This window comes from Periophthalmus magnuspinnatus, chromosome 12 (assembly GCF_009829125.3).
Source record: "Periophthalmus magnuspinnatus isolate fPerMag1 chromosome 12, fPerMag1.2.pri, whole genome shotgun sequence".
Lineage (NCBI taxonomy): Eukaryota > Metazoa > Chordata > Actinopteri > Gobiiformes > Gobiidae > Periophthalmus > Periophthalmus magnuspinnatus.
The window spans coordinates 8,078,228-8,105,252 of NC_047137.1; the positions used below are offsets into that span (position 1 = coordinate 8,078,228).

General features: G+C 39.1%; 1 protein-coding gene across 1 annotated transcript in view; it reads left to right on the plus strand.

The window, feature by feature from the left end:
- LOC117379219 (leucine-rich repeat transmembrane neuronal protein 4) overlaps positions 1-27,025 on the plus strand; it is a 250,029-nt gene that overhangs the window by 12,348 nt on the left and 210,656 nt on the right. The window contains exon 2 of the mRNA XM_033975898.2: positions 8,191-9,746. Coding sequence (XP_033831789.2) covers positions 8,191-9,746 — 1,556 coding nt within the window. The remainder of the gene's footprint in view (positions 1-8,190; positions 9,747-27,025) is intronic.

Sequence of the window (27,025 nt, forward strand, 5' to 3'; positions counted from 1 at the left end):
AGAAACTGGAAGCCAATGAAGAGATAAAAGGACTGGAGAGATGTGCTGACGTCTGGGGGTGTTGGTTGAAAAACGTGCTGCAGTGTTCTGCACGAGCTGGAGGCGACTGAGGTTGACTGAGATTAGCTAGAGTAAACGCGACTCTACTTCATGTGTAATTAATTATTACCGATCTTCAGTGCAATAATTATAACACGGTTTTGACTCGCATCTAAACTAAAAGTGCAATGCTCTGATATCTGGAACATTTTAGAGTCTCATAGCGAGTTACTTTACTGTAGTTTTGTTAGCTTTATGGGTTTTTTTTAGCCCTTGATGTGTGCTCTGTAATGTGTGACGGGCTTTGAGTACTATTACACATGTAGATATCAAGTACGAGTAAAAGTATTCAGTTTGAAGCTAAGAAAAAACAATATTTAAAAAGTCCTGAACGGGAAAGATATATCAGAAAAGACTTCCTATTCATATCTTGAATCTTGATACAAACTATATTAATTTGACTTCTGTTTAACCTTGGTTTGCAGAGAACATGACTTCATTGTTTTGGAGGCTAAATTCAACTTTGGCACAAGTACCATTGGCAAACTCCCAGCTTTGAAGAACACTGTAAACAAAAGACAGCCTCTTTAGTAAAAAGAACGGCTGATTGACCAGCAAATTGCCTGAGACAATAGCAATTTGTTTAGTCAGATAATTATTTATAGATATGGTTTCCTTCAGGGGTATTCAATTATATGTTCTTAAGGGCAGGATTTTGAGGAGGGCCTAGGTTTCTGGACCAGAAAATGGATAATGTGCCACCACTTATAAAACAGAAACTCTTACCCACACTTTACACCAAAGCGCAGGAACCATTTTTTTCATTTTGACTGGTCAGATCATCTACACCAGCAATGTTATATGTGCATCCAACGAGCGCAATTACACTACGCATTGCTCAAATTCAGCTGGAGTTCAAATTTTTTAATGTCATTGGAGTGAGAAAGAAAACGAGTAAAATGGTACGTGGTGTCAAAATAAACTACAATCGATTAAACAACATGTGTCACATTCAGGAACTGGGGAAATGACTTGTAATGGACTACAACAAAGTTTATAGTTGTGGGGGAAAAATACACTTTACGACATCAGATAGCAACTTTTCCAAGGGCAACTTGTGAAGGAAAAGGCGGATGGCGTGCAGACTCCGAAACTTGGTAAATAGTCTAATTAAAGCTAGCAAAGCAGCCACAGCTTGTTATTGCTATGCTAATCATTGTCCCTCTCGTTAAGGTTTGTATAGTTTTAAAACATAATTCATCTGATCAACCATGAATATGTAAGCAATATAAAACAGTTTGGTGTTTAAATGTGAGAATATATAGAGCGTTGCCGGAGCAGGTCTCTGGTAAAACTGACGCTTTTAAAAATATAACGTATGCAGCTTCGCCTACGTTACACGTCGCTCCAGATCCAGGTGTAAATTTGGTTTTGGATGGATTTAAAATGCATCTACAGCGGCCTGCTCCCTACAGTCTGCTCATTCAGAATGTGACATTTGGGAGACGTGATGTCTAAGTCGCCCTGAAGTGCCTCTGCGTAGGATAGTCAGCGTTAATGACTTCGTAACACTGAAGCACATGATCCCGTTGCATCATGGTTACTTTTTCAGCACTAGGATGAGATTTGAGCTGTAGAATGTTGAATTATGAACTTGACTTGTGACTCATTATAGATACATTAAAATTAATTAAGTGTCGCATTCTGTTACTTTATAATTCTGCTGTATGGATGGGTTCAATATTATCGTTTATCATTTATATTCGCTTCAGCAACATATCGAGATCCACCGATGTGAGGCTATGAAAGAGCACAGCCATTTTCCTCTATCCAAATTACATTTCCGTGTACATACATTGAAACATCACTTCCATTTTCTGAATAAATAGTCTCTTTTCCTGGCATGTCTCCTCTGAAGATGACAACAGTATCTGCTGTACCCCTCCGCTCTCAATCTAATCAGCCGCTCTGATACAAGGCAGTGGGACTAGCGCACAATGCTGCTCTCCGTGTTGAAAAGAGGCTAACTTGGCAGCGCTTGCTATCATCTCACAGATAATTGGAAACTAATATGATGGCTTAGGCTAGTCCGGGTCTGTCTGTCTGTCCTCCCTCCCTTTATATGTGCTAGTCCCTGAACAAGTCAAGCTTAGTGCGTTAGCAATTTTCCCTCCTTGCTTTTCATTGACAAGTTGTAAATACCAATGAGCCACTGGTGAGATTCTAAAGCGCACCGGTTAGCGAGTCCATTTGCCAAGTTATTAAGCTACATTTGGTTGTATTTTGGGTCAGCAGTAAAGTGCACTTACCGCACGATGGCAGGAATAGCAGCGGTGTTGTCTGTCTATAGCTTTAGCGCACACATTTTTAACTCAATTTTTGGCCAAAACGTAACCATCCGTGAGACATTTGAAATGACAACTGCAGAAAGAAAGTAGGAGATAGAAAAGGGGATGCACTGTGTAGACTTGGAAATCGTGAGCAAAGAAAGTGGTAAAGGTTGTTGTTATTGGTTTAAATATTTAAATATACACGTAATAAAAGCTTCCTTGTGTCCCGTTATGGAATCACACGTACAAAAAAATGTCTATTGTGATCGGTGTTCAGAAACAAAGACAAAAAACCTGTGTGTTATGTAACTTTTCTGATATGGAGTCTTGTTTTGCTTGGAGCTACTATTTAACATCTATCTTGTGTTTACATGTTAAAAAGCTACTAAAAAGTATTTGTCATCTGAATAAATGCAAAATGGACCCCCCACTACAAAAGTTACATAGGGCAACTTTTAGTCTTACACTATTTGCTGTTAATGCTTTTATTTGTGGCTTGTAGTTGCTTATGCTTGCGTCTCGTCCAATACTGGTAGCAGGAACCAAACCGTCACCATCCGGTTTGAGCGAAAGTCTTTAGCAACTGAGCTATTTCTTCCATAACTTTATTCCCATTTTAGAGTTTATTTTAAATCTAAATCTTGAATCCGCTAGACACTTTGGCTCATTTAAATGGGCAAAGGAGGTCTACGTGACCCCATGTAGCTTCTTTTTTTTAGGTTATTACTCGGAGGTAAGGTGTTTAAGAACAGCCAGGTTAATAGAATATGATTACACTGACGACACCCCACCAGCCTGAAGGTCAGAAGTTCCTTCAGGTGAGCGATTCCTGCTCGGACCAAGTTCTGTTATTGTGTACTTTAACCCACATTGCCTATAATGAAAATGGCGTGTGCGTGAGTGTCCAGCTGTGATTAGCACTAGCGAGTATGGAAGTAATAATCACTTGACCGTAGCAATATGAGACGCTTTGTCGAGCCTGTAAAGCACAAGTATAGGCAGCATTATTGTTAGTCTACTTGTGTTTTGGTCATTTTTTTAATACAATGACCCATAATCCGCTTGTATACATTTTATAGATTGCATCCAAAAAGACATGGATGGCAAAGAATGTAAAATTAGCAAAGCGAAGCACCAACGTGGACCACATGCATAAGACCCTACACTATAAGAACATATGGCAACTAAGGCTTTCAAGGACATGGCTAACCTGCACCATGTAACACCGTAGGGGACAGAAAGGTGAAATATTGTTCTTAAATCCAGCAGAACATGATCATACATGAAAAAAAAAAAAAAAAAAAAAGACTAGATTGATACCGGGGGGCATTAGTGCTTCAAGCTATTATTCAAGAACCTGCAATGTCAAGCAATCTACCATCTCTTCTAATAAAACCTACCTATTATGCATGTGGGGATAAAAGCAAGGGGGGGTTTGTTTCATAGGTCTCCCGGGAAACGAAGTCAAGCGCAGAATTCATTTTAAAAAGAAAAAGACAACTAGAGACATCCGCGTGTTCAGATTACAAAGGAGTGTTGTGTTTAGATAATGTCGTATACGTTATTATATATATATAAAAAAAAACACAATTGTAGCATTTCTAAACATGGCTTGGAGCATTCGACAATAGTGTATCACAAACAAGGCTGCCGTGGAGTTTTCGCAAATGTTAAATGAGCAATTATTTGTAGCTGGGATAGTAGGAAATAAGAGGGAAAAGCATACCTTGATTGATATGGGTCAAGTCTGATACTGAAAATGTAAATAATCAGTTCCGCGACACATGCCAGATAAAAGGTAATCCACGTACAATGCAAATTAAAGTTAATTAAAGGTGATATAACTGATTTTTACCCTAAAAAACAGATCTAGTCCCTTCCTGGAATGCATAAGGTAGTTCCTTACTTACCTTATGCATTCCAGATATCCTAATTATTCATCATTATGGATTTATACGCGCTTTTCACAACTTTGAGAGACAAGAGCAGAGTTTTGCAGTAGCGGTAAAGCTAAAAACAAATGGTTGCTGACGTGCACTTCCTGATTATTGGACAACAAAACGCTTTCTAATTAGATGCAGGCAGCACACAGCGGACATATTTTGAGCTCAAGAGCAGCTTATACAGTATATCTGTACAGGGCCTTTATGGACTGGTGCTTGGTCATTGTGTCAATAATTGTGAATACTCCCACAAAGTTTGATCTTTCTTTGCATAATAATCATAATACTAATTTGATATCAATCTGATATTGTATCATCTCTAATAAGAAGGACCAAGGAGGTACAATTGATAACACTGTCCATTTGCACTTGGGCGGCAGTAGCTCAATTGATAGTGTTTGTCCACTGATCCGAAGGTTGGCGGTTCAAATCCCACTTTTGGCATAACCATAATTGGTTGAGCGGTGAGATCCACTGACCCACAGGTTGGCGGTTGTGTCCTTGGGCAAGACACTTAACGCACCTCGCTCCAGTGTCTCCATACATTGATGTATGAATATGTGTGCGGATTGGTGAGTGGTTCCTTGATGTAAAGTGCTTTGAATGCCTTGAAGGTGGAAAAGCACTATATAAAAATTTGAAAATGTGTAATCATAACACTAATTTCATATGAATTTGATATAATAACACCCTAGTAGGAGGGGGTGGCGAGAAAGTGCACTTAATGAATGGCTATAGAGGTGATTGGTTGAGAGGCAAATGTAGCTGGCTGTGATCGGTTGATAGTGACGAGACAGGAAATGCACTCTTCATATTGTCTACTCCTGCATTTTTTCCTCTTTTTTCGCCAAAAGTTGTTGATGTTCCTGGCTCAAACCTCAGAACTGTGAAAAGTGTCTACCCGCATACTCAGGTGTACTCCATCTTGCGATCGCTATTGTGTTGTCCATAATATTTACTTGAATGCACCAGCAATTGTTGGCTCCAAGATGAAGAAAGATGATTGATGTATGTGCCGGTATAATCAATAGCCGGAGCGAATTATCCGTGCGCTCCCTCGACTCGATCCATCTGTAAGGAATGATGAAAGAGTCTTTGGAAAAACAAACAGAAAATGTGTCTAGCCTTTTTCTATTATTTCTCCAAACACACGAACATCGATACACGCACATGCTATACCCATATGGGATCAACAGATGCTTGGCACGAAGCGAAATGGCTATGTTGGATAGCATATGTTCCATGTTGCCTCTCAGCCACTTTGAGTCAGGGAATGAGTTCAAACAAAACACAAATTATACCAAAAGAAGGACATTTAACCCTAAAGCTACACTTCGAACCAATTGTACGACATTGATTTTTGCACACTATATATGCACATGGTTGGTGAAGTGTCTTGCCCACAAGCACGATGACATCATGCACTGGTCAAAGCTAGGATCAAATCACTCTCCCTCTGGTTTGGGGACGAATACCGTAATTGATAAGCCACAGCCACTCCAAATCATATTTATAATGAGAATGTAAGGTACTGTATATAGCATTTACAGCAATACAGTTTTTTGGACATGGTGGTCAATTTGTTTATGTTATAATTTGGTCTTTTGGTTCTCAAGACAATTATCCAATCAGAAAGCATAATTTGGGTTTCCATGTCCATATCACTTGGTTTGAACCAAGTGATGCTTTCTGCTCTGATTTGTCACTTCCTAATCCTACTTGGAGCCAATCATTAATCAGTGCTAGTGCAGCCTTTGCAGCTCAGTGAGTGAATTCTGGAGGTTCTGAACTTCCACATAAGGCATGGACTGTCTATATACTGAGAATGAAAAAACATGTACATGTCCTTTATCTACAGGTTTAGGCACTGCCAATCCAAGTTGACCACGTTCAGTTGATAGCACATTCTTTTTAAAACTAGCAAGAGTGCACCGTACCTTTAATCCCGTAGCTTTAAGTATGGCTTCTTTATAACGCACACTTGAAAATGAAAGTCTTCAGCCGTTAGATTTCTATATCAGCAATATGTATTTCATAAGCGTGTGATAGATTAGCTAGCAAATTCTCACACTTGCCAGTTCAATAGTGTTTAAGTCAAGATCATTTTATCCTGCTGGACCTAAGTTTTCCTATAAGAGAAAAGAAAAAAAAGGCTCTGTACTTGTAATGCTTCTTATGATTTGTCCTATAGGACCTTCACTACCTTAACACATTAGGTATAAAGATATATTGTGGAATCAGAAGCACACAAATAAATACATATGAAATAAAAATAGATGGATAATTCAAATCTGCACCTCTCCTACAAAAATAGTACAGGGAATGTTACAGTAAAAGTCACAGAATTAGAATAGCTTTACATTTTCTGACCTTGGAAACAAGCTCACAATAAACCTTACTACATTATCATAAGGGCAGCAGTCTAAGCAGGGACTCCCGGACTTCCCTCACCTCAGACATGTCCTCCAGCTCCTACGGTGGGACCCCAAGGCGTTTCCAGGCCAACGAGGGACATAGTTCCTTCTGTGTGACCGAGTTCCTCAGCCTATCTCTAAGGCAGCGCCCAGCCACCCTGCAGAGAAAACCCACTTTGGCTCCTTGTACCCACAATCTTGTTAGTCATTATCCAAAGCTCATGACCATAAGTGTGGGTAGGAACATAGATTGACCAGTAAACCAGATCACAATTTAGATTTTATCATAATGCATGACTTTTTTTTTTTTTTTCTATAGATACAGCCATCTGCTTCTTCTGAAAATTCACACTTCACTGTGATTGGTTAAACCCAGCAGTCACTCACCCAGAGCCTTACAGAGGTTGACAAATGAGTGGGAAAAGGTGTCTGTGTTTAAGCAGACAGTGGCATTAAACAGAGAAATGTGAATCACAAAAATAGCAAAATAGCACATTGTCATAGGGATCAGCTTTGAATTTGATTTGTATCCCCATATTGCCCAGCTTTGCATTATCATCTTTGTATATTCACAGGTTATCATTTTGTTTGTTTCTACTCTTCAGGCTAGCAATTTTGTTGGAACTCCATGAATATTTTTGTCGTTTTGTTGTGCGGCATGTTGAACTTTGTATAAGATGTGCACTGTGTCACATACAGCTGAAAATACAGTCTTCAACATTAAACATAACAGATGTAGATGACGAAAGCGCCTGACAGTGAAATTCATTGGAAACTTTAGATAAACCCCAGAAGGCCTTTAGAATTGTTTTGAAAGTGACTTTAAACATATCAGGTCTGATTGATAATAGGAGGAAGCCATTTTTCTTCTCCTGACCTTCATCGTGTCTTCTGTGTTTCCTTGATTTAAGAATGTTTGATGAGGTTAGATGTCTTTCTGAACAAGAGCCCTGTTTTTCACCGGAACAACTGATTGACTCACATTGTGCTCTATCTCTTTGACAGTGATGGGAAGAATACTTCGTAAATATATTTGGTTTCAGAATAGCTGCATTAAAATGTATTTCGCAACATTGAGTTACATGATCTGATACTGCAGTGCTGTAGTATACTGTAAGCTGCAATCAACTTTGTTTCTTTCACCATTTGTTATTCATTTATCTAAGGCAACACTGCGTAACTTTCTGGAAATGCGTTTTATGCCATATTGTGGAATATGACAGCAGGTCGGGGCTCTCCTCTAGACCAAATAAGAGTCAGGTCTGTGGAGATGTAAGCCCACTCCAGTAAAGAGGCATGTTATATCTGTACAATAAAAACATTAACCGATTATTGCTATGCAGTTTGAAATGTAAATTGTACAATCAAATACTGTTATGTATTAAACATTTTTCATACATGTATTCAGTTACCTCCGAACACTGCTCTAACCCTTTCCTCTTTCTGCTTGTCTCCTCCTCACAGGCTCTGCTCTGCGGCGTCGCTGGCTAGTGGTCCAACTCCTGATGCAGGTGTGGCTGGCGGCGAACCCATCTCTGAGTGAGCGCCCGTGCCCCAAGAGCTGCCGCTGCGATGGTAAAATTGTCTACTGCGAATCCAGCGCCTTTCGCGATGTGCCCAAGAACCTATCTGGAGGCTGCGAGGGCCTTTCTCTCCGCTACAACAGCCTGGCCAGTCTGCGCGCCGGGCAGTTTGTTGGACTTAACCACCTCATATGGCTCTACTTGGATCATAACTACATCGCGACGGTGGACGCGGCGGCTTTCCAAGGAGTCCGGAGACTTAAGGAACTGATACTAAGTTCAAACAAGATCACCTCTCTCCACAACACCACATTCCACCCTGTTCCTAATTTGCGCAACCTGGATCTGTCGTACAACAAACTGCAAGCCCTGCAACCTGGACAGTTCCAGGGGCTGCGGAAACTTCTGAGCCTTCACATACGCTCAAATTCTCTGAAAACCGTCCCGATGCGCCTCTTCCAGGACTGCAGGAATCTGGAGTTCTTGGATCTTGGCTACAACCGCCTCCGCAGCATCACTCGCAATGCTTTTTCCGGTTTGGTCAAACTCACTGAGCTTCATTTGGAGCATAACCAGTTCTCAAAGATCAACTTCTCCCATTTCCCCCGTCTGTACAATCTGAGAGCATTGTATTTCCAGTGGAACCGCATCCGCTCCATGAGCCAGGGCCTAACCTGGACCTGGGCCTCCATCCAGAAAATGGATCTGTCCGGGAACGACTTAACGGAATTGGACCCGGTGGTTTATCAGTGTCTGCCCAATCTCCAAACGCTAAACCTGGATTCCAACAAGCTTACCAACGTGTCCCAGGAGGTGGTTGACGCCTGGGTATCCCTGACCACCATTAGCTTAGCGGGGAACGTTTGGGACTGTAGCCCAGCCATCTGTCCTCTGGTCGGCTGGCTTAGGAATTTTCGCGGAGCCAAGGAGACCACTATGATTTGCGCCTCTCCCAAGAAAGCCCAAGGCGAGAAGGTTATGGATGCCGTCGAAGCGTTCAGCGTATGTCAACTGTCACCTTTGACCACCCTCCGGAGCAGCCCGCCCACCCCATCCAACCTCCCCGCCCAAACCGACAAGCGTCCCGTCATTGTGGCTATCCCGACCGGATCTGGCAAGCGCGGCGGATCCCTTCAAGGCCCCACATCACCATCTGCCACCCCACCTGTCGCTCCGCCACCCGACCAAGAATTGGAACCCCTCTCCTTCCATAAAATCGTTGCTGGGAGTGTCGCACTTTTCCTGTCTGTTGCCATGATCTTGTTGGTGATTTACGTGTCTTGGAAGCGTTACCCAAGCAGCGTCAAGCAACTCCAAGAGCATTCGGCGGCCGCTCGTAAACGGCGTAAGAAAGCTAGAGAAACGGAACGCACCCTTAGCTCCCCGCTCCAGGAGTACTATGTGGACTACAAGCCGACCAACTCCGAGGCCATGGACGTGCTAGTCAATGGGACCGGACCATGTACCTACACCATTTCGGGCTCACGGGAATGCGAGGTATGACCCACCCTACCATCGCCATTCCCTCCAAATCATACCATGCTCTCATCGAAGCAGCATGAGGTAATTGCTTGCTTGCTTGAGATGACAGATGCTAATTTTTGTCTTTTTCGGTCTGCTACCTGAAGTCCTAGGTGCAGCAAAAAGCGGATTTGTGGATTCTTTTGTTGTCATGGAGAGACAGTTGGTTTGCTGGGATATAAGTTTGTTCTGGATTGGATGCTATAAATGGAACGGATTACTCACTTCTTTTTTGAAATTTTCCTGACGTGGTGTAATCTGGCACTTAAGCTAGCGTGTTTGTGTGCCTGGTTTTGTATGCGCTATGTTCAATATTTGCCATGGTGGAACATAGCTTGGACTTGGGACTTGTTGATACTGGTTCTAAACGCAGAAAGTCTGTACCTTGTTTAAAAGGGTATTGTTGTTATTGTGTTACATCTTACTGAATTTTTGGATCCATTTTTCATGCAATTTAAATGGGCTATGGACGGAAATAAAAGCAAATTAGATTGCTTTTACCTATTCCCACATGGAGGTTATATTTAACTATATGCAGTGCAATGCAATTCTCAATGCACAGTGCTCACCTGGTTTCCTAGCAACTATCCTTATTAAAATAAATACGTAAATACATTGTTTTCTACTGGTACGCTGACCATATTGATATTGCATATTTAATTTTCTTGTTTATGTTTTATTTATTTACAGGTTTGATTAAATATGGTCCAAAGACTAAAAAAAAAAAAATACACACATATGCTCTGTATTAAAAATTTGGTTCTTTGTAATCAGCAGGGAAAATGGACTGGAAACTGCAGTTATCAGTTATAGTAATGGTCAAAATATGCACAAAAAAAATATTTCTTTTACTGTTGAATATGATACCTATTTTTACACATTATATGGAAATCACTTTTTTTTTTTTTCTTGACCAACAAATCAAATAATTTTACAATAAAATGAAATAACTTATATGTAATCCTTGTTTACTTCTTGAAGTCTGAACAGTTGACCAATTCATGTTTACCTTACACACAGGCCTGTCAGGATAACAGTTTGAAAGTGTTAAAATACAGACGATGAATAAATAGTACAAATGCACACTTTAATAGTTTGTATCTACAGTGAGTTACAGAAGTAATTTATTCAAACCTCTTCAGCTCAAATCTAATACTACAGAAGAATTACAAAAAGTTCCACATTAGCACAAAGAAGAAGCACCCATAATGAATATTGACCCCCAAAAAATATTGTTCAGTCTCTCACTTGCAAGCATGCTGTTTCTTCACTGTTGATACTTTGCAGACGATATCATCAACATTCCCTGAGGGTGTGATGTTAACTGTAGGCACTGCTCTGTCTGCAGCACTGTACTTTAAGTTACACTTTAATCTGAGCTTTGTTGTAACACAATCTGACCATAAATAACTGACTTAGTTGGAACTACAACAGGAGATCTGATGTATGCTGTTAAACAAGTCCCTCTCAAATTACATTACAATCACAAGCTAGTTAATATTAGCCAACAGTTTTCACTTAGCCACTCTCACTTTTTTTGTTGAAAATTTAACAAAAACAAGACCAAGAACACTGGTATTGGTTACAAAATCAGGCTGTGTTTGCTAATGTGTGCATCGTGTCACCATGGTAACTGAACATTCCGCCATAGACATACATGAAGCACCTCCCAAAGTATCAATATCCATGAGGTTCAGAATGTTAAAAAATTACAACTGTAGCCATAGTGATTAACAATATAGAACAAAATTGTATCTTTTGAATGGGAAAAAGTTTACAAAATATTGCATATAGCCTAACAGGAAGCCACGAATTGACTCCTTCCACTGCAGTTGTGTTGTTAAGCTGAGAGGAGGCACTCACAGTCTGTATTCTCATTTCAGTGGAGGGCAGGGTAAGCGGATGCAACATGTCCGCTGTGATTTGTGGCCCTCTTCTGCAATCAAATCAGCCTGAGCGCTCTGACTTTGCATATTTCGGGGCAGTCTGCATTCACTAAATTCCGCTAGCCAGTGGAATAAATGAAAACCACACACCCTGCCTTCTTTTTAAAGTGCATATGGCAGGTTTTCATGTTGTTTTAATTATTTCTTGGTTTGGTAGTTTATTTCTTTGGTACTGGTGGTAAATATTTATCTTAGTTTTGCATCAGTTTGTGAGGAAAATGTTGAAAAGAATTATACAAAAATACAGGAAGTAGCTTTGAGTTCTAGTACATCTGACAGTTTGAACCTCCATTACAAAAAAATAAATACATAAGTAAATAATAATAATATTGTGTCATAAATTTGTATTAGTGTAATTGTGATTATTATTTGGGCCCTTGTTTCCATTATGGTTGCTAGGTAACAGTTAAGGAATTACCTCAAACCAGAAAACTTCACCCCCCCCCCCCCCCCCAAAAAAAAAAATAAAATAAAAAATAATAATAAATAAATAAATAAAAAATAAAAAACAACAACAATAATAATAATAATAATAATAATAATAATAACAACAACACATGCATACCATTTGAAAAAACAAACAAACTTAAATATAATTATAATTATGTTTTATATGCTAATATATGCATTTTAAATTAAATAAAGCACAGAATGTCTTGAATGTATTGCTATGTCTCTGAAAAACCCCGTTAGCAAGCTCATAAAGCAATCTATAAAGTAGCGGTCTGCAGACACACTGATAGCGTGTACGGGTCTAATAGTACAAGTGGCCTTAGGCTTCGGCCAGCCTCTTCTCCTCACCAGACAAATAGGCCAGTAATATATATCTACAGAAATGCTGCTTAGTGGCAGGCAGAGTAATGCTGGTCCGTCGAGTGAAACTGGAATGGTACTATTATGTGTCAGGTGCAGAGAATGTAGTGAGACATGAGCAGATAGGATTCCCACATTGCCATGGTCTGTAAAAAGTGGATTAAGGAGTCGGACTTCAAAGCCTGTTTCCTTATGTGCAAGACTAGTGCACCGGTTACAAAACAAATTCCAATTTCAAGTATCTCCTAATTTATGTTTAAAGCCAAGTACTTACAACAACTACATCAACCGACTTTCTTTATTAATATTGTAATATGTGATTAAGAAGTGTTGTCAAAAGTATCGAAAAATCAGATATTAATTTAGAATAATCTTGAGCAGAACAAGTATAAGACACCTAGTATATGCCCATGGACCACACCTGGACCACTGACGGACTACGCAGGTATACGTTTGAGTAACCCTTTATTATTAGTCTGTGTGCATCTCCAAAGCTCAAAATGCTCTGTCCCACCTTGTGATGTCATGACGTGGTAGCTTTCAAGTTAACAGCTACCTTTTACCTTTAGTTCAGTAGAGATTGGCAATTCCAGGACTGACGTTATCCAAATGATTCTAGTGAAGGTGAATGGAGTTTAGAAACGCAGTGGGGCACTTCCTGTATTAGCACTTAATGACATCACAAGGTGGAACAATGTGGAGTGTTTTCTGTTTGAGAGAAGAACTCAGCCTAAATATGCAGGGTTTGTGTGTTAAACGTGTGTGAATGAAACAAAATACAGCTCCGGGTATGTTTGTGATGAGGAAACAACATTACAACATACATCAGAAAATGGTGTAATATGGGCTCTTTAATTAACTCATGTTATGGCATTTACTCTGTTATTTATTGTCTCAGCAAACAATGAAATGAAACAGTGTTGGAACATTTACAGCTTATACGATACAGAACCTTAATACTACGAACATAATTTGCAATCTTGATTTGCATGAAAATGAGAAGGCGTTTAGAATTAGGTGACATCTATCTGTTCATTCAGTTTAATTAATGAGCATCTGCAAATGTATTTATGAAGCTCAAACAGATAATTAGGTTATTCGGTACAGCATCATTACTGCTCAATTAGAATTTCCAAAAAGTGGAGATGACAGCTTTTAATATTCATAATTGTATTTGGACATTGTATTGGCTTCCAATTTGAGACTCTTAATTATAATAAACACACTCTTAAAGGCACTGTGGTGAATATTGTTTCCGTGTCTTTGAGGAAAATGTGCCAGTACAGAGATGTTGTATAAGCAGGTCTTGAGGGTCAAATAAGCCCGATGTGTATTGCCTGCATCGAATTATAAGGCATATTATTGTCCGGGAATCGGGAAGTGCGAGTTAGCATGCTATTTGTTAAGAGGTTTAACATGATGACGGATCTTCATTTTGGTCTCAGAAAGTTGTGGAAAGCACCTATAAACTCAGTGTGGTTAGGATGCTCAGAACGTATAAGGTAAACGAGGAATCATTTTGGACCACTGCAAACCATTCAAAATGAACTTATTCTGGGTTTTTTGTGTCATTTTTTTAAGACGGTAGCAAAAGAACAATTCTAATCTGTGAGTTGGACAAAAAGTTGTAGGAGTGAACACGTTTTGCTGCTCATTCGCTACCTTATATTAGTTCACATTTTGTCTAGACCTAGCTAACAAACAGAAACTGTAAACCATATGTGTCAAACTCAAGGCCCTGGCTCTGGCCCTCTGTGAAAATGAATTTGACACCCCTGCTGTAAACAATAGGTGTTTTAGTTTCAGAGTAGTTAGCTCCTCCCTTCAGATAGATATTTAAGGCAGTGTCCACCAGCAATCTGACCAGAACTGAAGAAGAGGCTTGGATGAGCAGCGAAACGTCTTCACTCCTCTCTTTTACAATGGATCATACCCGGGTGACTGAGGGATTACGCAGACATCTCTTAAAACGGTAAAAATCTAGTACGGCGCCTCTCTTATTCCGTCTTATTGGCCACTATAATACTTTTAACTATTTCAAAACTGCAATGGGCGTGCTACCTTCTATGTCATATGTCTTGTCTAATGCCCCCAGCCATTCAGACTGTCCTATTAATAGACATACGCAGCATCATACAGAGTGGGCGGAGCTTATTCCTGACCTAAAAAAGTCCATTGTGTCCATTGGGTTCATATAGCACATTGCTTACATTTTTTTCAGCGGTACAAAATGAAAATCATGCATCACCGTATAGCATAACATTCCACATCATAATTAGAGCCTTGACAATTAGCTGTTATCTTGGCTAGACTCAACCTGCTAATTTGCAGAGGTTTTTTATACTGTGACCCCAATTAAATATGAATTGCAGCATGCGGAAAAAGTACATAAGTGCCATGTGATGTGAAAGAAACTGCCAACACGTGGTATATTAGCCATGACAGAAATGCTAATTATGCTAAAAGCTAAAGTGATCCCGAAATGGAAAACAATGAAGAATTTCTTAATTAATGACGCACGTTTTCTAACTACATGTATATAAAAAAGGCTATAAAAGACCAATGCATTACTATAACTAGCATTGTAGAGTATACCAGTCCATATTTATACATTCAGGCATAGTTGTTATAAAAATTGCACTTATGAAACATCAGCAGGAGGCGCTAGCTCTGTATCAGCTGTAATATTAGAACATGTCTTGTGGAGAGGTATAGATTTTACCACAGAGGAGCTTCATGAGTTACAATGCACCAGCGTAGAGCAGTAAGCAGCAAGCAGTTTTTGCTATTACTGTCTTAAAACGTGATTTTAAACAGTTTGCAGTGGTCCAAAGTTATTTATCACTTTCCTAACACATCCTAATTATTTGCTGCAATGAGTTTAGACACTTTTATTGTATTTTTTTACAACTTTCAGTGACTAGAGCGGAGTTGTGCTTTCATGATAAAGCTACAACTAGCATGCTAACTGTGTACTTTCTGGTTCCTGGAGGATAAAACGCTTTACAGTTCGACACAGACTGCACACAGCCAGCATTCTGACCCTAAGAGCCGCTTTTACAATTTTCCGTACAGAGAGAAAACAAATTTGACACAGCTACGTGGACAAAAATTGGATACTGTCACTTTAAGAAGGAGACGGACTAAATATAGTAATTATGTGTTCGCAACATATTGAAATTGTAAATAAACCCAGAGATGAAAACTGTACATTTTACTTCATTCATTTAGTCTCTTTAATATTAGCTATTACCTGAAACAGGGATAATGATAAAATGATATAACAAAATCCCTTAATAACTCATACAATATCTATATAATATACAAGTGCCTTCACAGGTCCTGTACAAAAATACCATTGCGTTCTTGTGGTATCAGCAGTTATACCGGGGCCTGCCTCCATTTTGTTTCTTAAGCTATCTCCTTTGAAAATGCCTCTTCTCTTCGGCCTTATCGGCGAGCCCAGTGTCACCTGCAAACATTGTAGCAGGGAACTATCAGTCAGCGTTCTCCAAAGTTCATCTGGAAAGCACTCCTGTCTTGTTAGAACATTTCCTCTCTCTTTCACGCACATAAATCACACAGGTATAATGCAACGTCACCTGCTGCCACGGCGACCACTGGATTGGAGGGTTTTTTTGCACTCGGACTTGTGTGAGTGGCTCAGGTTTGGGTAGAATTCTGGATTAGATGTAAAAAAAAAAACTGCAAGTCGTTTTGTAAATGCAGATCTTTATTGATCACTACCAAGAATTGTATGGGGATTGAAAAAATCATTTAAATATTGCAGTAATTGAGAAAATTGTAAGAATATTAGGGGAATTAATGAAGAGTTTTATGGGAAATAGTGAAATTTGTAGGAATTGTTATGGAATTGATTAAATCTGTAAGAATTTGAGGATAATTGATAACATGGTAACAACTTTATGGGAACTGAAAAATTTTAAGAATTTTAGGGGAATTGTTCATCAATTACTGTAATATGTGATATTATGGTAATTGATAAAACAATGAGTTAAATTGATTGAGAAAATTGAAAAATTTTGGGGGGAACTGAAAAAATTCCTTCTCTGTATGCAAAAAGGGCATTCACCTGCCTGTGATTTGATAATATTTGTAGAAATTCAGCATTTTGACGTATTGAAATGTAATAAATGAAATAATTAAACATATAATTACCATGAAATTTTGATTACATTGCCAATCAAACATTAATTCCTCCAACCGGGACATTAAAAGGGCACAAAATATGTGACTGAACTGCATGACTTTATCTGATCTAAAGATATCATGCCCTTATGGTTCCAATAAATTAAGAATCTTCACAAACCACTCCAGAAATCACCTTAAATTCCATCATTAGAGTTGGCAGGATTATTTGAAAGCACATGGATCACCCAACACAATTTCTTTGACCACACTGCTGTGTCTGACTATAATCCAGTCCTGATTGTGCCTTATAACCCAGCAGGAGCGCTTGGCCTGGGCAGAAGTTAGCTTGTCTTGTCATAGCACTCTAATTCGAAATGGACTCTGTCTTGCCCCCCCTTGATCCCTCCTCACTGCGGGACATCTTATATGCTTTGATCCCCTGTTCTCCAGTTAGCCCTTTCATCCGGGCCACCACTTGACCCCAGTCCCAGTTTGTAAAGCCGTCAGCCTTTTTGAAACATGACTATTTTTTGCCATTGTAACAGCTGAGTCAAGCAGCATTGCAGTGTGAAATTGGTGTGTTTCTCTAAAAATAAGGTATTTGGAGAGCTCAAAGCCATCCCAGTGTGACTAACTGCCCTGTCATCATCGACTGACCCCTACCACCTTGAGTCCCCTTACTCACTTTAGAACAGAGTCTTATGTGTGGAGGTTTAAGAGAAAGGACCCCATATCAGTGAACGTAGTATTGTGCAATGTCTGTGTACTTGTAATATAGCAGTATAAATCTCTATATATGTAAATACCGTAAATGGATCATTTCATTTTTATTTTTTTTTAAAGGGCCCATATTAGGGTCTTTTCTGATCTATGTTACAGTATAATGTTTCCTCATCAAAAACATGGGTGTTAAAAATTCACACGTTTAACACACAAACCCTGCATATTTCTGTTGAATTCAAACAGAAAAGACTGTTCCACCTTGTGATGTCATGCAGTAATACAGGAAGTGATCCACTGAGTTTTTTAAATTCCATATGCCTTTATTTGCTAAAACATTTCAGGTAGACGGCCCTACGACACATATATATATGCTCTGGTAATATTGTGAGATCAAGGCGGCTGCAGGCGGTGAAAGTGGGTGAAGGCGAAAAAAAGAAACTGGAGCTGCCTGCACATGCCTTCATGAACTACAAAGACCAAACGTATGATGGGATTATATATGATTCATTAAAAAGTCATTTTCACCACAAATCCAACCTATGGATGTAAACTTTATTGTAAGCTGTGCATTCTTTGCTCTGGTGATGTGTGTTGGTCTGTGGTGTGTGGGGAAACAGGAGAATGCATTCACAAAGTTTAATGTAGTTTTATTCAGTGCAACACTTCAAATGAACGCGGAATCTGTTCTGTCACTGGGACTGTGTGTGATCTGAGGCTGCCTGGCTGTTCTCGGGCTCGAGGAGTGTCCAAGCTGATTTCAGCCTTCTCCTTCTCCACTTGGCTGCAGCCGCCTGCTCTCGCTGACAATCCAGGCGAGGATTTCGGCATCTTAAACACACCTATTGACTTTAAAAACTGTCTGTTGTTGGGTTCATTTGGGAGAGACTTCAGTGTAGCTATGTTCACACGCTTGGTGTATTGCATTGATTTTAAGTTATTTATTTTCTGTTTAGTAATTTGAAAAGTTTATGTTGAACTTAATATTATTTTTGCATTTTCAACCAAAGTCATCTTTTAAGAAATTTTGTCTGGTAAAAGGCACTTTTGCTTTGTCTGCCTCCTGCTTTGACCTCTTTGACAGCTTCCCCATGCTATCAAAAAAACTTTTTTTCTAAAATAAGTTTTACTGTGAAAATTATCCCCTAAAACCATTTAGATTCTAAAAGGTAAAGACTATTTATTTATTTTTAAGTTACAGTAAATCAACCCTTAACGTAACTTCTTCTCCTTTTTAGCCACTTAAAGTGCTCCTAAGTGCACCAAAGAAGTAGTTCTGATTGCCCAGAAATATAATCAAAAATGAACAGCTTTTAATCGTTTCCCTTACATAATTCTGAAGGTACATTATGCAACGTTTCTGGTAGAAGGTTTGCTAGCTTCTTGTCTCCATGGAGACATCGTTACTTTGCCTGGAATGTTCCACTGAATAGCATTAAACTTTTATATTTTGCATTTATCCAAGACTACATATTTTATTGCTAAATTAAATTCTTACTATGAGTGAGCTTGCCTCTCCACAGATCTGACTTGTAAGCTGACCTGGTGGTATCACCTTCTTTCATGTCTATGGAAATAGACATATTCCATACTGTGGAACAAGTTGCATAGTTCACCTTTAAATTATAAAACATGAAATGCCAAAGCTAAGGTGTTGAAAAGTAGCTCTATGTTATGCATGAGGTACAGGAGCTTTAAATCACCATGGAAACACATATTCCCTCCTTATACTTTCTCCAACCACTGCCTTTCCACCTCTGCTGTAATAAGTCACCCACATGCTCTCCTGTACTCCTCTGCTTTAATGTATTCTTCACAAGTCCACCAACTCATCTACACTAGCAGGGCCACCGCGCGCTCTCTTGACCCCAAACTTTACGCCGTGAATATTGCCCGTGCCCTTTTTCAAACTAATCGCACTCCGGCCGTACCTTCACGACTTCAAATTAATTACAGTTATTTTTAATAAACCCGACCTGTAAGAGAACTCGGCACATCAGGAATGCATCAGAATTTCCTGCCCTTTCCTGAGGTTTACCGTACTGGCTCCCTGTAATTATTGTCGTCATGGTAAATTATCGAGTTTCGCCGTAGAACATCTGCTGACCTGTTGCGAGGCAGATGCTAGTGCACAAATGTCACTGGAGGAAAATGTGTATATGTTGGCAATATTGAATGGGATGACCTTTATAGGCTAATTTTGCTTATGGTTTCGCTTTGTCTCGTGCAACACAACGGAATGGGATTTTTTTTTTTTTTTTAATGGAAATTGCAGCCGTTGAATAGGTTGAATTATGATGTTGTTAAAGGTGGACTATGGAACATTTCTGGTGGTTTGTCTCCGTGGAGATGTAATTGTCTGTAATGTCCTACGGAATGGCGTTAACCAGCCAAAGAGTTGGTGGAGTAAATTGAAATGACTGAGTACTAAATATTTAGTATCTGATTTTTACTGTCTTAAAGCAGACTTTTCAGAGCTTTTAACCATGTTGTAGTTTCCTCTTCTCATTTACCCTCCTGAAGTTGTTTTTGGAGTGGTTCGTGCATGTTTCAACAATCTTTTATCACCTATTTTCAAAACGTAATATTGCCGATCAAACCCCGTTTTCACCAGCACCATTGTACGCCCAATGCTCTGTACTTACTTTGTTCTTCAGTGTGATTTCCTTATACGGGTAGGATTCAGCAGCGTCGCGTGGTCATTCGGTACAAACGCAGAAGTCAGCAAACTTGTTTCTTTTACTAAGTTGTTTTAGATGAATATCATGATTGAAACAAGCACAATAGGTCTTCTTTAAAACATGAAAAACAGAACTTGTTCATTTGAAATTCTTTTATTCCAAGCGTAGTCTTCACTTTGATAACGCATTCCTAGCTTCCAAATTTTCACAACGTTCAGAGGCCATGCTAATAGTCCATTTCCCGATTCTCGAAGGATCAAATACTTTATAATCAGATGCAGACAGCATGTGTGTTTGGCTTTGTTACCAGACATTGTAAAACCAGTTTGTTCATAAGTCTCATTTGGCTTTTAGAAAATCTGGTTGACTGATCTAAAAGCCACTTTAGCTTCATATGTTTTCGAAGTGATTTAAACGTTGAAATTCAAAATCACTGTTTCTCCTCAGCCTGTCTCCATGGAAAAAAGGAACCTGGCTTTTATGGTTTACCAAGAAACCACACGCATAATAAGTACTTGTGTCTTATTCTTTCAAACTTACCACATAATAAATCACCAAGCGCTATATAAGCCCTATGTAGAACCATAATTACATCCACTTTTCACTCCCTCGCTACTTACATCCCACATGTCCCTCTCCCTCCTACTGTCCAAGGTCACTGAGCCAAACTACTAATTGCACAAAAGGGAAAAAAAATAAACATAAACAATGGAGGTAATGTAGGCAGACCAAGGGCACGCATGTAATTCCGTGGACTGTCTTCTATTTCGCAATTATAGGAGAACTCCAACATGGCCGACGTGGCGTGGAACATCTCTCTCCGGTTGTAATCTCAGACGTTTCACACTGCCAGGGTTCTGCTGCTGCCCCTGTAGCTGTTTGATCCAGTCCTAATGAGGGTCTTAGATCACCAGTGTAGCAATTACCATACCTGGAAAAGGAGGAGTGATGTCCAATAGGGAAGACAGGAATGGAGCTTGGAATGCTTTATATATCTCCTTTTTTGTCCACTGTATTTTTAATTTTTTTTATTTTTTTTGTGGGAAGTTATCTATCTAATTACTTTTATTAATTGCACAAACCCTCAAAAAATAATTATATTTCCTTAAATTAATTTTGCCAGCTTGTATAGGTGTTGTCATTTTGTTTTTGAACATTGAGCCAATGTTACACTTAATTACATTTTATTCAGCAAAAAAAAAAAAAAACTTGTCTCCTTCATCAAACATATACCAGGACTAGAGTAGTAGCCATAAACTGTATATATAAATCGACATAGCTAACCTGCTATTAGGAAGTAATCATGGGCACGCTTCCGGCTCCATCGACTCTGGCTCCAATTCACTTTCTATTGAAACTGTTGCTATCAGGCTCATCATTTTGGCCTTAAAATGTACGTATTAGCTTGCTCTATAAGATCCTGGAGTTTTTATTTTGTAGGTTTGTCCGTGAACGAAGATATGAACATTAACAACAGACCGATCAGGCGCCTTCTTTTCCAGAGGTCGGTTTGATTGACATTGTTGCTAAGCGCCTGCTCCTTGCTAAACCAGCGGTGCGGGATGAAAGGGCATTACCTTTAACAGACTAGTTCCTTTTTAAACTGAAAAACATGTCTTCTTTCTGTGAGCAGGCTTGCCGCTCCATGAACCTGACTCTTATTTGGCCTGAAGGAGGGCCTCTTCCTGTTTCTTTCTAATTAACTGTGGTTATTTTGGACATAATATTGAACTACTGATAACAAATGGAATAACATAAAATTAAATAAAACTATCATAATAGCCTTTTTTAAACATATTTACTGAAGACTGACTTGGCAGGAGATAACATTAGATGCCATCCTGAATTGCATCAATTATAACCACAAAAAAAGATAAAAGATTCTCATAAAAGCTCCTGTATAATCATAAAAATGTAACAAGGATCTTAACGTATATAAAGTCTTCTTTGTTTTGGGTATACCGCTCTTGTCAGCTTCTCCTCTTTGTAACCACTAAAGAGTCCAACGCTCAGCACTATAAGCACGGCTAAACGCGTGACATTTGAAAACGCCACTCGTATGGATTGTTAAATAAAAGCCTCCTCCTTCTGACTGTTATGGAGTATTAATTAAAGATGGCGGCCTCATCACTGAAAGGGTAAAATGGCCTTGGACTAATCAATGAGTTTGATTGGTCATGCTAATGGTGCTTTCAATTTTACAGTCTGGATCAATCCACTCCTGTGATGTACTGTGTGTCAGTCATCAATCTGGGAAGGAGTATTACTCAATTCAGCTGTTTTCTGTTGTATGGATTATTATTATTATTATTATTACATTTTATTTATTTATTTTAGAATTATACCCTATCACAAAATATATATAAATTAGTCCAAATTGTTTTTTTGGAACTGAAAAACATTGGTGCTGGTAGTGACAATAATGATGGGATAGATATTCTTAAGAAATACATCCAAAGCATGCTTTTCAGAAAGAATAAAAGGTGAAAAAGCTGAGGCGGCTTATGGTTCTGCTGCTGCGATGAAGATAAGATGGTGGAAGGTTACATTGCGAAGCTGGAAAGACAGATTTTGCAAAACTTAAGCTATATTTAATTGCTTTTAAAACACTCTAGATTAGTGGCTAGCACCCTCTCCTCACAGCAAGAAGGTTCTAGGTCAACCATTTCTGGACATTTCAGTTCACCTCATCAAACTAAAACATGAACAATAGGTAAAAATCCATCAAAAAGATAATAGTTGTGAGATTTGAGATTACAAAGTGTTCAGAACTTCCAGAGCTTTCCACTTCCACTTCAACTCAATCAACAATCAACTCAAAACGTTATTATTTCGTAAAACATTGATCAGAAGAGATCAGCTTTGCCAACTCTCATGACAGGTGGTTTCACATTTTCCATTTTGTTTATAATGCTCAATAATGGAGCCATGTTGTTTAATGCATTTACATATTTACTGAATCATCTTATATAGCAGCCTTATTCTCCCTATCCATTATTCCTTCATAAAAAAAGAAAGATCGCAATCGTTTTGAATGTTCTAAAAGCCTTTTGTGCAATTCTCTATGGTAATTTGTCCCCACAAATACAAAAAATGTGATCATCTAACAGACAATTATGCCCAAATGGGAACACGTTGCATTAAGGACTAGGGTAGATCACTACTTTGCTGTGCTGTTTGTAATATTAAATACATAATGGCCACTCGGTTTGCCAGAAAGGTTAAAGGACATTATCCAACCCAATGAGGCGTCCATTTTCTCATTAACTATGTGATTATCTCAGTAAAGCCCGGCTGCAGCTCTGTCACCTCTCGCTCCAGTCACTAAACTCCTATAGTTGTAAATTAGCAGTGAAAAAGTAATACTAAGAGGACGATAACGCAGAGGGTCAGAGCAAAGGAGCAGGTTAGACATGATGTAAAAAAAAAAAAAGTCAATTGCAATCAAAAAGTTTTGTCAGGGATGAAAGAAAAGGTTGAAGCTAGTGAGAGCAGTGATGTCTGGACAAAAGATCGTTAGCCTTGTGAGGAAATCAGGCAGTTTGTAGGCAATCGAATCACAGGTGCTTTTTTTTGTAGCGCTTGGGGGATTCCCGTTTCCACCTGGAGGCGGGCTTCCACCTGCTCCTGTTTCCATGGGAATGTTATTTCTTTGGTTATAATCTCCCACAGTATGGCATAAATCTTAATTATCTCCATTGAGAATGTTCGAATAAAGAGAAGGCGACAGTAGCTCAGTTTGTGGAGTGTTTGTCCCCCGATACAACGGTTGAGCGATAAGATCCACTGACCCACAGGTTGGCGGTGTGATTCCAGCTCCCATGGATGAATGTTGTTGTTGTGTACTTGGGCAAGATACTTAACCCACCTTGCCCCCAGTGTCTGCATACATTGGTGTATGACTGTGTGTGAATGGGTGAGTGGTCCCTTGATGTAACGCAATTTGAGAGCCTTGAAGGTGGAAAAGCGCTTTGCATCAAGGAAAGGAAGTGGAAAATGTGACCACTGAACATTAGCCAAGAATGGTTGTAAGTCTCTATTCCATTGAACCATGGAGGTGACGCACAAATTCCACAATTGCATGTATTATTTCATTTTAAGTCCATCTGACCAACACCACATAGCGAAGTATCTTGACACGACAAAGGCAAGCATGGGTCTGACTGGGGTCCAAACTGCTGACCATTGGGTCGTACGAACGCTCTAACCACTAAGCCATCACGACCCCAGCACCTCAACTGACAACTGTTTAAGAGTTGAGTTGCTATTACCCATTTCAGGCTCATGAATGAAGCAGCCCTAGAGTACATTATACAGTATAAAGCAGTATTAATGTTATTTAACCAATGCACAAAGTGGTTCCCAGTCCCATTATCACCAGCCCATGATGTAGTTGTGTTGGCGCTTCTCCTGTGTGCTTTGCCAAACTGCTGCAGACAAACAGCCACAATAGAAAAATGCATCAGCCTATTTACAACATTTAGATGGACCGGCTCTGCTGCCAATATTCTATTAGACTGTGGTGTGGGCTCTATTCAGTGTAAGCAGGGTCATAATCTGACTTTGTATCGCAGTGTTTTGAGAAGTATGTATTGAACAGGATAAGAATTGAATACTTTTAGAATCACATTTCACATAATATGCACAGCAAAACAGGGAAAATGAGAAGTGCTATTTGGATACATGTATAGTTCAAAACAGCAGATAGGTGCTCGTTGGAGTGGTCTTCGTTTTAACTTGAAAATATTTAAGACAACTACTTAAATATGTTCAAGTAAAATAGGGAGGATATTTCAAATTGACATATTTTGCTTGAATATTGCATGTATTCTTGATTTATTTTTTAAACAATCATTCAAGTATTAACCAGTCCCAACCCAAGCTTCAGAGATTCTTAAAACAATATACTACAACTTCACAAACCTGGTGCGATGTGCAGTAGTTGTAGCAGGGTGCATGCTGATTGTGTTGTGATCAGTATGAAAGAGAGGGTGGATTCAGTGTAAAAAAAAAATCCAAAAAAACATTTCAATATGTTGTTTTCGGCAAATATAGCATTTACTAAAGGCTGTGTTGTGTTAGCAGCTGATACCCCATGTGCCCAATGTAAATACTGAAAAAAAAATATATATTACCAGCTTACTTTCCGCAATGTTACCATAAAACTCCTTTTAAAAAATTTGAATAAAATATCAAACCTTTTCCTACTGAAGCTATTCCCTGGCAGTTATTGCTTCTGACACCATTCAAGCCTTCCTCTTTAGAAAACCCCAGCAGCCACAACACCCTCTGAGTTTGATTCACAGATGGACAGGTGGGCATGCAGGGTGAGCCAAAGGGAGGGAGAGCGCTGGATCGCTGGACAGATGGAGCAGTTAGGAGCTCATAGAAATCTGACAGTCTTCCAGAGGAGACTGATAGATTGGCAGGATTCCACCCATACATTCACCTAGGCCTTTGTCCAAAGACATCTGTCCATTCTCTGATCCGCACGAGCTTTTAAAGGTCCTATAATACACAGAATGGACTCTTTTGAGCTTTAAGCCACGTTATAATGTTGTTACCTCTTCAAAAACATACCTGGAGTTGCGTTTTATTTGAGTAATCCTGCATTATTCGTCTGTCTACATCTCCAAAGCTCAAAATGTTCTGTTCCACCTTGTGATTGCATGAAGTGGTAGTTTTCAAGTTAATAGCTACCTTTTTACCTTTTGTTCAGCAGAAATTGCCAATTCTAGGGCTGAATAATTATAGTGAAAGCGTATGGAGTTTAAAAACACAGTGGAGAACGTCCTGTGTTTTCTGTTTGATAAAAGAACTCAGCCTAAATGTGCAGGGTTTGTGTGTTAAAAGATAACTTCAAGTATGTTTTTTTATGAGGATGTGACATTACAAAAGATCAGAAAAAAGAATAATATGGGACCTTTAAAGACACTGTTTATTTTCTGGGTTGGAGTAAGACGTTGGATACTGGAGAGGACAGATTGACATGTTTTTATCAGTGGTCACGTCAAGACTAGGAGGCACCGAGAGGAGTGTGTTTCGGAGGTTTTGGATTAGAAATGTGTCAAGTGGGTTTTCAAATGGCTTGATTGAAAAGAGGGCAAGAGTGGTGCAGTGTACTGGGAGTCGGCAAACCACAATGGCAGATGTTGCTAGGTCTGTTTGTCATACTAATGTTACGGAATGAATTTATTTTCACGATTTCAGATATTAGTGGTTTAGGAAAGGCAAAAGGCAATCGAGCAAAATTATAGTACTATTTGTGGTAATTCATAACTGCTGTATTTTGTTACAGATAAAAAATAAATAAAAAATGTGTTGGATATGTATGTCTGTGGCGGAATGTTCAGTAGTTCCCAAGGTGACACAATACACACATTAGCAAACACCAATAATTAGCCAATGAAGTTTAAAGATTATCTGAAAAATCAAGAAAAAATACAAAATGGATTTAAACAACAGATTTTGGAGAGCCTCTGACTAAGCGTTCATGGTCCTGTTGAGGTGGTTGATTTTCAACAAAAAAATGAGAGTGACCAACTGAAAACTGTTGGCTAATGCAAGCTAGCTTATGACTGTCATTTGAGAGGGACTTGCTTAATGGCACAAATCATCTCACCTGTTGTATTTCCAGTGAGTTCAGTTCATTATGGTTTAAGTCTATACTTGAGTAACAGAGCTTTAGACAGAGCAGTGCTTCTAGTTAGCGTCAACCCCAACCCTTCCAGGGAATGTTGATGATATCAGCTGTAAAGTATCAATTGTCAGATCATTATTTGATGTTGATTTGACATACTGTTCTTCCTTTCAGGTCGTATTGACGCAGGCAGGATTTGAACAGCAAAGCTTCTGGTGAATGGGCGAATGCAAAAAAAAAAATACTGTGACACCCCCTTTGCCACAATAAATCTTTATATATAGTCTAAATACCTCCCTTAAA